This window comes from Cephus cinctus, unplaced genomic scaffold (assembly GCF_000341935.2).
Source record: "Cephus cinctus unplaced genomic scaffold, Ccin1 Ccin1_scaffold0168, whole genome shotgun sequence".
Classification (NCBI taxonomy): domain Eukaryota; kingdom Metazoa; phylum Arthropoda; class Insecta; order Hymenoptera; family Cephidae; genus Cephus; species Cephus cinctus.
Genome location: NW_014332892.1, coordinates 655,798 through 667,695, shown reverse-complemented (window position 1 = coordinate 667,695; position 11,898 = coordinate 655,798). Strand labels below are relative to the sequence as shown.

The following is an 11,898-nucleotide window of genomic DNA, read 5'->3' as shown; positions in this document are numbered from 1 at the left end:
AAAGGGGGGGGGGATTGAAGTTAGTGGATAGGTTATATATATATATATATATATATATATGCATACCATGGTACAAGCAAAAGGTAGATCCACTTGCCGCTACGCCAGATTGCTATGGGTAATTGCATAATACTTTGTTGCTGGGGTTGGTTCTTGGTATGTATGTACAGTACATTTAGGTACAATGCATATCTATTTAAATGTTCAATGGTCAACTACCTGTCAAAGGATATTCTATATACCTTGTATATCTTGTACATATACCTATGTACATCCACGTATATATATACGTACTCTGGACTCAATAGCTGTCTTACACATATTTCATCCGCTCCTATCTCCATATTCGTACAGGAAACCGACGTGCACGACGTCGGAGTCGAACATTTTCTCCGTGGCGCGAAACAAGCGAATGATAAAAAAAATCCAAGATGGTTCGTCCACCGGGTATAAAAGTTCCACAGAGTCAATTGGCACACTAAGATAATCCATTGGTATTAAATAAAAACAAAATTGTGGTTAATGACAGAAAAGACTTTTATGGTTTCGCGGAAAGTCTTTAATTGTCTATTATTCCCAGCGTCAATTATTCGCAGAATTTTTTTCTTCGTAACGGAGTGCTCGTGGTAGCAGTTATGACGGACAAATACGAGTGGCGGAGACGCCATTGTTAATGTGGCAAAAGTTCTGCTGGACGGCACTAACTGGCGCAAGAACTTCCACCGTCAGAAAATGTCGCCAGCTCTGTTTGACCGACATTCATACCTTTTCTTGGATTTTTTTTGATGAAATTATATACACTGAGAAAAGTTGTTATTTTTGAGTCAACAGCGTGGCTTCGTTTTACGCGGAAAAGATATTCGTATCGTTCATCAAGGATATCCTCTAACCATGCTTTACTACTGTCTTCTTAGCGCCTTACTTTAATTTTTCTTTCTCCCGACCCTCTTCCTGCTATTCTTTGCGTTCGCATTACCGACTATTTCATAAGTGTAGCGTGGCGGCTTTAAGTGCTTCTGCGTTCCGCCGTTGGCGCTGCTCTTGGCTTTTGCTGCTGCCGGCGCTGCTGCTCTACACGCATGTAACTCGAAGGAATTGGGCCGAGTATCCGTTTCCTACGTCTCACAATACGTATATTACATTGTTATCAAGACTAGCCAGCTTATCGAGAATTCAGTGTAGTACTACATTCGCGTGGGTGTAGCCTTCGAGACTATATTTTATAAGACTCCGGTTTATTGTTTGCCGTGGAACGGTACCCGTAGCCTTAAAGTGTCACGCAGACACGTCCTTGGAATTTTTTTTCTAACCCAATACATTTGACCATTAGAGAACGGCAGAACATTGTAGATCACGATGAGCTCACGATCTACGTACCGAAACAAGCACCTTGGAATAGTTCAAAGTTCGTGGATAAGTAGCGGGAAGTTTGAAAATTTATAATGCTACAGTAGAAAGTACAGTTATACAAATATACGTATATCAAGTATGAGTACACGGATACGTCATGAAGAATCATTCTGTCTTACAGGTATATAAAAATATACAGAACGTCTTCGTGTTCTGGCGTGATGAATATGCTATAAATATGTCGTAAACATTGACAGGACTGACGGGCAATATAATTTTCCCATAGGAGAGAGTGAAACGGTAAGAGGAATGGAATTGAAAATGTAACTAGGAAGACCAGACGACGGAAAGTAAATAAGAATTTCACCGCATAGTCGCATGTCTCGCAATCAGTTTCTTCGAATCCAAGCAACTGCTACTGCCAGCTGACCAATTGTCTATAAAGTGTGTTACGAGGTCTATGCTTCAAGTACTCTGCGATTTCGTAATTTTTTAATTACACTTTAATCACGTCCAAATGATGTCTTAATAACCAGCAGCCGAACAGAGAAAGCTCGGAATTGGCAGGTGCAGATTATTTTCCCAGTGACAAGGAACGGAACAAGGTTGCTGCTGAATATCTGGCCGATTTCGTGGGTTAGGTTAAGTCACCATATACCGCCTGATTCTATTCGTCTATGTCACCCATTGTAACACATATTTTATCGATTGGAGAGAGTATCTATCGATTTCAGTGAATCAAGGTCGTGGCACTGGACCACGTACGAGAACATTTTCAAGCAGATTCACGTTTGCTGATTCTGTGGATGAAAGAGAAAGTCCTAAAGGATCAAAGTCAAGACAGTAACCACCTTCAAGTATTCTACAGATGATTTAAGGACCCTTTCTTAATTTTTTTTCCCTTAATAATCATAAATCACATATATATCTATACTCCGTTCGCCTTAACAGCACGAGAGAAGCTAAACGATCTGCAGTTCTTCGACTGGTCGATTCCGCGTAACTCAGAGTGTCTTGTAAATAACATTTGCGGTTTCAAGTCAATTCCACGTCTAACGCGAAGAATTGAAACCTTGCCGCTCTGCTCCATTGGATGACTTTTTTTTCCCTCTCTTTAATGCACCTTGACTGCAGCACCAGCAAGAAGTCCTACCTGTATCCCCAAGGCCTCACTTCGTACGGGACCAGATGATCCCAGGAGTCTGGGCAGGAAGAATAAAGTAATAAAAATGACACTTCCAATAGAATGCTCGCGGAGGTGCGAGAGAGGGTACGGAGAGTATCATTACGGAAACTGTGCAGGAATAAAACGAAACGAGGAAAAGAAGAAGCGGGTAAGACAGAGTGGGAGACACGGGGTATGGGAAACACCTTGGCAAAATTATTGAGCGAATGAAGCGATAAACCGAACATACAACGTGTTATTACGGCATATAAAGCCGACCGTAAAGTTTTACCGATTCCTGGTCAAGCATTTTCTGTGTACACAAGACTGTCTACATATGTATATATATATATATACACATACCTACTGTAAATATAACAGGTCACCCTCGAAGATACTTTTCGATGATTAACTCTCCATAATACTTTTGGATCTCGATTTGGCACTTCAGTGTTCCTCAAACTTTTCGGCAGAATTGGCCTCAATTCAAAAATTTCTTTCATCATTCCCATTGATCCCCCTTCGACCCGAATTCACGACTCGGATTGAACCTCCGTGGTCAACCATTCGGCACAGTAGTTCTTAGCTCTTTTTACAGTCCCTTCGGTCGGATACGATAAAAAAATATCTGAAAAGTGTATGCGATGACTTTCCATTTGAAGAAATGCAGTTTCGTGGCTTTACTCAAATCATCGACATCGGTCAATACGCCATTGAGATTTCTGGCCGATATAGGTACCAGTCGATTGACTCGTTCCCATTGTGAAATTTCTTGAGCGACATCCGGGTTCACCTTTTAAGATTGCCGATATCTGCACTGGCACATATTGGCTGGCTTGCAGCCTGATATTCACGTAAGCGAATATCAATCGAAGCGACTTAAAGCGCAGTCGCTTATTCCTCGGGTATTAAATCAAGGCGGATGCAGTGCTCGGACATCCGGGTAGAACACGGCTGAGACTGATCATTGTTACCGGCTGGCATTTAACTGACGCATATATATATATATCACACTGTAGTAGGATTAATTTAGTACAGTGCGTTATAGGATTGCTTGGAAGAAGTTGCGCAACTTGCACTTACCTCTCCGTGTCTCCTCTACATACTGCCTGGTCGCCGCCGTTGCTGCTGGTTGCTGGCTTCGGCTTGGCTATAGTAAATTTATACGCGGGCACGGTGCGTTCCCACGCCTGGAGTATGCCGAGAGCTGGTCTTCGGCCTAGTGGCTGGCTGGTACCGATCCTAGCCAATCCTATTCTATGAGCAGAACGGTGCTCTGCGCAACGTGCATAAAATATGGAGCACGACACACGCAATAGTTGTATTCTTTATTACGTATACGAAAGCTTAGATCATTTAGTCTTTGAGCACGTCGATTGTAGTTAGATTCCTTGATGCCCTGTTGCACGTGCCTCTAGTAAGTTGGCCTGATATATCTTCTTTTTTTTTTTTTCTTCACCTCTTGTAACCATTGGATCCATCCTCTTGCAGACTTCCGGGACAAGGATGCGGTGGTCAGACGGGCGGAGGGATACGAGTTTCTGAAGAAGTACAAGAAGAAGACCGCCTTGGAACCGCGAGTGATCCTTTGGAAGGATCCTGCCAAGGTCCGATCACCGGGTGGATAACCTGCGCAGGTAGCAGGATCCAGCGAGGAAGACACTCTTCAGCAGGATGGACATCACGGAAGCATTTGCACCAGGTGGTCCCAATGAGGAGCTCGCAAAGACTGATTTCTTCGATTTCGTCGTGTCGCCGCCGCCGCACTGTCCATCAGCTGACGGGGTCTCCGACGAGGAAGGCTTCCTTCACAGAGGATCCTGCAGGAGCATCGGAGTTAGTTTTCTGCAGGATCCTCGTCACGAGGATCATGAAACGCGGAATCTTCACTCTTCCTTCATAAAGGAAACAAATAATAACACACTCACCGCTCTGCCACCTGTTTCCACTATAACCGGCTCGTTATCTCATCATCATCATCGCAATCACATCTGTAATGTTCAGAACACCGACGTCACCATGGACCAGTCTGATTGCGACTACTGGGGGGACGATAACAAGGAGCAGACCTGCAACATACTCCTGGAGGATCTTAACAAGTACTGCTGGTCAGCGCACACAAATACCCAGAGTCATCCTCATGGGGATCCTGTCGTACAAAATGATCCCGTGTCGCGAGGATGCACCGTTAACGATAGACAAAATACAGATGGAGCTATTTACACTCTTACCGTATTGAACAACGAAGCGAACTCGATGGACGCCCTGGACTGCTGTAAGAGTCCAGCAGCACCGTCGACAGACTCCTGGACTCTAAGACCGAACCTGGACCTGGACGCGATACTGAACCTGGAGCCCACGGGCGAACACGACCACGACCAGAGTGCAGAAAGTTCCAGAACGGAAAGGTTTCACGCGATGCCGGTACCATCGTCCCAGTACTCAACCGAGGACAGTGGCTTCGTCGAGAGCAAAGAAATCTGTGGGAGAGCATCGTCGGCTACTACCGGGGACAACAACAACGACTGGAAGCTCTCCGATCAGAATCATCTGCAGGAAGCCCCGGGTGCGGCTGGTGACTCTGCCGAGAGTCTGCTTCGAAGTGCTCTCCAGGGTAAACTTTACTCTGGACCTAGCCAGGTCGTGTCGTCATCCTCCTCCCAGGCCCCAACCATGTCAATGCAGAGTACTAACTCTAATCCCAACACCTTACAAATGATGGATCATCAGCAAGACGAGTCCATACATCCCTGCACCGATGAGGATCTTCTACTGTCCCAACTGGACGCGACGACCTATCGCCCTGGCGATTATGAGAAATTAAAGAGTATCGCAAACGAGGTGGTGGAATCGTACTGTAATCTTGAGCCCGTTTGCAACGTCTCGGCCACCACGACGGTTATGTACACCCTGGACCCGGCAAGTGGAAGCCTGGGTACGATCACCCTACCCGCGGATCTCAGTCAGGTTAGTGCAGTGACAGTCGTGACCGCGGCGCAGCAGGAAGTCATGCAGCAAAGTGCACCGCGTGCAGAGGCTGAGCAGCCGTCGAGTCAGATGCAGATTTCGACGGGGAGGGTATCGGCGACAACCGGGACGTCAAAACCGCCTAAGAAGTATTGTCGCAGGGCGAACAGAAATGGAAACAACTCCAGCGGCGGTAACAGCAGTTCCAGTGGTGGCGGCGGTGGCGCTGGCGGCGGCAGCGGCGGGCAACAGCAATCGGGAAGCGGAGGCGGCTCGCCGGGCAGCGTTCAGCGCAAGGAGAGATCTCTCCATTACTGCAGCATCTGCAGCAAGGGTTTCAAGGACAAGTACAGCGTGAACGTTCACATAAGAACTCACACGGGCGAGAAACCGTTCGCATGCTCGTTGTGCGGTAAGAGTTTTCGGCAGAAGGCTCACCTGGCGAAGCATTACCAGACCCACGTGGCGCAGAAGCCCAACGTCGCCAACGCGAGTAGCTCCTCGAGTAACGGTAACGCGAGTGGCGCCACCAGTTCGAATCCCTCGACGGATTCGTCGGGTACCAGAAATCAGACTCACGTAAATCTGGATCCAAGCTGCAATCCCTCTAGTTAGTTTTGCCAGACTCTTACCGTGTCAACGATACTTCTTCTTCTTCCTGCTCTCTTACGTAAGCCTGACCTTAAGCTCCGTACGCTTTAGCACGTTAAGAGGTTAGGTGAGCGCCATCCGTGTGATAACCAGACTCTCTCGAAGATGGTCTCGTCGAATTAGGCCTAGCATAAGGAGATCCAAGAATTCGGGACATTTTTATTAACAATAATTACGGTATTTATACAAGGTCCAAGTGGAGCTTTACCTTGACCTCACTCAGACGATACATCTGAAAGCTGCAGCTTCTTCCGGTCTTCTCCAAGGAGCGTGCCAGAGGTTTGCGGCTTCACTCCACGTACTGTATCGAACCTGGCAGATCTTTTGCATCCGCTGTCGACTCTACGGATCCTCCGACCAACCTCCGACCTTAACCTTAAGACATTGATCTCGATGTCAGTGACGCTCGTAGCTGCACGACTTGGACAACTGTACGAACGGGGTCAGATCCACGGATCGGGATTCACGTCGAAGAAGATCCGGAGAAGCTCGAAAGGGCCAAAGTCCTCTGGGAACGCGAGAATACATAATTTAATTATAGCAAAGAAAGAGAGTGACTGAATGAGAGGGAGAGAGAGAGAGAGATCGTTTTAATCGAATTTATCAAAATACATATGCTGTATGATACTTAATTTATTTGGATAGGGAGATGAGCTCTGCCCTTCTAACGAAGGTGATAGTGTATGTACCTATATACTATGCATTTATACAAGTATATATATACATACATATATTATTATGTATATAGATATATATAGGTATACGCGTATGTGTATATACATATATATACGTATCGAAAAGATTTGCCGAGAAACGTCGGGCGTTTTTCGGTCAGCTTTCTAATGTTATAGATTATCGGCTGATAGGCAGACTCCTACGTGAATGACGTTATGAAATTTTGTTCCTAAGACGGTCCATTTGTCACGACGACGAGGACAACGACGATTATAATTACTGTGACGAGGTTTAACGACGATTGACGATTAAACGGACGATAACGATAACGACGATGATGATATTGAGTACCATGGCAATAATTATAATGACAATGATATATATATATATATATATAATTATTAATACGAGATAATAATGATATATAGAATTTAACGGATAATCTATCTAATTAAGTAAAGGATAATTGTGCGAATATTTTTAGAAGTTATTAGTAGCATGAGCTGTGATTTAGATACATACTCAATGAGTGATTAGAGGAGTGCGTAGATATGCAATGAATTTTACGTAGCGGTAGCCTTACGTCACGTGCTGAATCACTTAATTATACATTGAGTGTCTTTTTATATATATATGTATATGTACACCGAATTACGTTCAGCTCGGATCGTCGCACGTTGTCTTTCGAAAAATTGACGGATTCGCGTGAAGAACGGTGTTGAGTACTTGGGTGGATTAAAAAAAAAAATCGAAATCGATCAGACAGTAAAATCGCGTGCCCGAAAGTAAGTTATTATATATTGAGTTATCGGCTGATGGAAACAGTACGATTCCTTGTCATGAGATTATCAACGTCACCGAGATTAAACTGCCCCGACTACGATATAGCGCCATTTTCAGAATTTCACGTCCCTCCAGCTGCTCCGTTACGTCTTTTCATTTTTTTCCTCCCTAGTAAATTTTTTCTTTATTGCTTTTGTACATTCATTATCTTCGCGACCTCCTCTAGCGCCACTCGCGGCCAATTCTTGCGGCTGGATTTGCTGTGCGATTGAAAACAGCTGTGTCGGAACTGTATCTAATTTTTCGAAGACTTTTCAGTCAGTTTACTTTACCAGCGTTATCGTGAAACCATATCGAACTGATTTTGAGCGAGGTGGGCATTGCGGGGGTAATTTTTAAAAATATTTTTAATACGTACCTCGAATGGGACTTTTTATTAGATTCTGCGGCAATTTTCATGCGAATGGTATATAACTATCGAACCTTGCACACATCCACGTGGGAATCGTGCTCGCGTGCAATGCCCGCTTTAAGGGCATGACCTCGAGAGCGTTGCATGATTTCTTGAAGACGGGGTCAATCGGCAGAAGTCGTGCGGATCTGAAATTTTCTCTCGCTCTCGATTCTCTGCCTCTGGTGTCTCGAGAGCATTACGCAAGCCAGACACAAAGAATCGCAGTGGTATAATTTCGAAGAGATAGAAAAAAAAATCGTGATAATAAAAAAATATCGTGAAAATTAATCAGACATAAAAATTACCAGATATCCGATAAAGTTCGGCGATGCCCACCGTAACGATAATTAAAATTGAAGATCGGTATATTTTTGAGGGGCCAATCACTTACGGGTTACGACGTAACAGAGTCCCTTGAATGGTGGCAGTCGCGTCGACCTAAATTACAAGATGCAGAATCTAGTACAGGCGACCGAAAATACATAGAGAAATATAAAGAAAAAAAAGAAAAGGCAGAAGATACCATCGCAAGAATAACCGAAAGCGTATCGAATTCGTTCAAACAGTAACAAAAGCGCCAGCATAGATACGTATGGCCATCTTGCCAATATACATATGTTATCCCATCCGTCCATTAATCCATACCTAACTTAACTGAATATGCCCAAGAGACAAGTACACGTGTATACTACAGTAACAAAGCACTTGACAAATACATAGACTCACACGAAGATAAAATCACAAAAATTTCAGAGAAGAATAAAAAAATAATGTGCGCTGCAAATGTACCACAGTCAAATACCAAAATGAATTGATTGGCCAAAAAGAAAAATTAGCACTACAAAAAAAACATATAAAACTCGATACAAATTTATTCACACTTTTTTCCGAGGGGCCAAAATCTAACGGGATTCCCCACAAGACAGTCCCCTCGATAAGCCTCAAATAATTATCTTGAATCGACTATACATCTCCCAGCATCTAATGGATCGTCACCTTATACGTAATGGGGATACCCATAGTACATCAGAATTATCCTGCTTTCTCCAATTTCAAATAAGATTATCTTACCCGTTTGCTCTCTCATATATCTATACAATTATTATAGGCATATAAAACCAATACTCTGACGACAAGTCGAGATACCCTTGAGGTAGTCGGAAGTCGCGAACCTGCAGTGTCTAATTCCACGTCACGGTTCGGCGATCCGTTCGTCAATTTCGGATTCGCCTTTTCGCCGAGGCTAGTCAATCGAAGCGAATCGAAGTGACTAAACCGTAGCAAGATGGCGACGTATACACGTTATCCATGCTAATATATTGTTCCTTGTCGTGTGCAAACCTAGCCTATTAACCTTCTAAAGGTAAAGCTAGGTGTGGCGCACCCCCATAGAGCAAACTCATTCGCGTCTGCTAGTCGCATCTGATATACGTAAATCAGAGTGGAATTTGAAGGAAAAAAAAGAAAAAAAAATGTACAAACCCTCGTTTCCCGGGAGTTCACAAATATTCCATGAGATTTGACTGTGACTGGTATTATCGGTAAAACTGAAAAATTTTTTTTTTTCTTCTCTCTTTACAATACTCAATTTTACGTCGGACCTAATCAATTACTCAGCCACTCACTGTCCCTCTCTGTCTTCCCCTCTAACTCCTCGCACTTTCTCTTTGTACTGTATATATATATATTTTTTTTACCGTTTACATACTCAACGTACTCCCTCCTTATACTCTTCTTCTTTGATATTTTTTGTTTCCTTTTCGTTGCGTCTTCATGCTACTTTCTAGTTTGTACGTCGTTAAAATTAATATTACAGATTAAACGAGTGTATGTTGTTAACGCGAGGAAGAATACATTCCCAAGTTACCATGGTAACGAAATAACATACGCGCGGCGCCTACTATGCGCACACGTGCGCACAACGATGCACGTGTGCGCATATTAAAGAAAAACCCACGTATGATAGATATTTCCCACAAGATAATACTCAGAGGCCAACGAGGAGCCAGAATGAAATGAAGCCAACAGCAAACTATATAAAATATAGTAAATAAATAAATGAATAAAGTTAATGAAATAAAGTCTAAATATCTATATACAACGGCCTATCCAGTACAAACCAGATATCGTTATAATGTTTTTACAGCACGGATATAATGTTATGTGAATAATTTACATTTTATATTGTTAATATATATATGCCTTCACGTATCCATATTAAAATTTATATGTATATATATGTATATACACACGTATCAATACGCTACGCGTACGTGTGCATTTGTATGGATATTAGTTACGTCATACGTTTCTTTAATTTCGCAACGCGTCAAATATACATACTATATGAATTATAATACGTCCCCTTGTTAGGTATTATATTATACATAATATATTTTCCCATTCACGTCGATACCTGTAACCACCGGCAGGATCAATAAAGTAGCTGTTTTCAATTTTTCGTATCACTGGACAAAAGTGCATATTATCATTTCTTACGTAAGCAATTGAGTGGATCACCAAAATACGAGGCGATATTATTTTCATATATATATATCGCGTATGGCGAGTAACGATTAAGGTCAACTTACAGACAACAAAAAATAAATATATATCACGTAGATTTTTCTTAGCTGGCTTCACTAACAAATCCTGGTGTACAGTGTTCGATTTCTCTTGTAACCAATATTACGATGTACCATACTTTTTTTTTTAATCGACTAGATTCACGGATCGTACAGAGGGACGTTTATTTTTTTTGTTTTTTAATTAGCTTCTATTGTTTTTTCAATAAATCAATCGAGCGACCACGCGATCGAAATGTGCTGCTAGTTAATTTTTTTGTCTTCATTTTTTTTTTCAATATATTTCGTAACTTGCAAAAACTTTTTACGCGCCCAGGATAATACGTTACGTATACGTAGATAATTTTTCGTATGTGTACAGATGCATGTCGTATAATTACCGGTAGGATTTACCTAATGCGACCCCCGAGGTACGGCCCTGTAATTCACGTTAGATAGGTATAACGCGAATGAATTATATTGCTGCGAGAAGAATAAATTTTTCGAGACATTTAAATGAGACTGTCGATATAAAAAAAAATGATGTTCGATATATATTTTGCGATCGAAAGATTAAGAGCTTTTAATATACGTACGTTGAATAATGAAATAAATTTTGATACAATGACTAACAACGATATGGATGCATTGAATGACTTGAATTATCAATATTTTCAAAATCAATTTTATCCATATGAACTTTGTGCTCGTTATGTATAATTTAACACGTTTCGATCGGACGCCGATTAAAGTTTGACAAGTCAATGAAAAAATATAAAATTATATATCAGCACGAGCAATGTACATAAGACTAGGCGGTTCAAACGCACCAGCTGAACATAACCTGACAATTTGATTTTTGTGATAAAGCCAATTTCACATTGTGCGTTCCAGCAACCTAGAATTGCATATGTACGTGTACGAGCATAAAATTACACACCCTCATTCTTCTGTCTCCAAACACTTAGTTCACCTCTACTCTACTTTCTTTTCACATAGTTTTTTTTTCAATACGCACTATAAAATACACACGTGGCTAATACGGCGGAGGGACAATATCGATAAGAAATTCCGATCCCGATGCTGTGGATCGTTATAAGATCCGATCGAATCGCATCTACGACACCTAACATAAAAATAGTCATGTCCACGTACTTCTCGATGGCGAGCTAGCCGGTAATAGGAAGATAATTTAGACGAAATGAAGAAATGTACCTACTATTTTTGTACCTAGTTCTAATAAAAGTTTGTATGCTTTTTTTTATATAAAAAAAAAAAAAAAAAAAAAA

General features: G+C 42.1%; 1 protein-coding gene across 6 annotated transcripts in view; it reads left to right on the top strand.

The window, feature by feature from the left end:
• The window catches only part of LOC107264336 (hydrogen peroxide stress regulator 1), a 29,989-nt gene extending 18,091 nt beyond the window's left edge, over window positions 1-11,898 (top strand). For 5 of the 6 annotated variants that reach the window (XM_025081194.1, XM_025081193.1, XM_015732491.2 and 2 more), the window contains one exon: window positions 4,007-11,898. In XM_025081194.1, coding sequence (XP_024936962.1) covers window positions 4,190-6,097 — 1,908 coding nt within the window. In that variant the 5' untranslated portion in view covers window positions 4,007-4,189 and the 3' untranslated portion in view covers window positions 6,098-11,898. Of the gene's footprint in view, window positions 1-3,820; window positions 3,933-4,006 lie in introns of those variants that run through there. The other variant, XM_025081192.1, reaches the window with a different exon arrangement.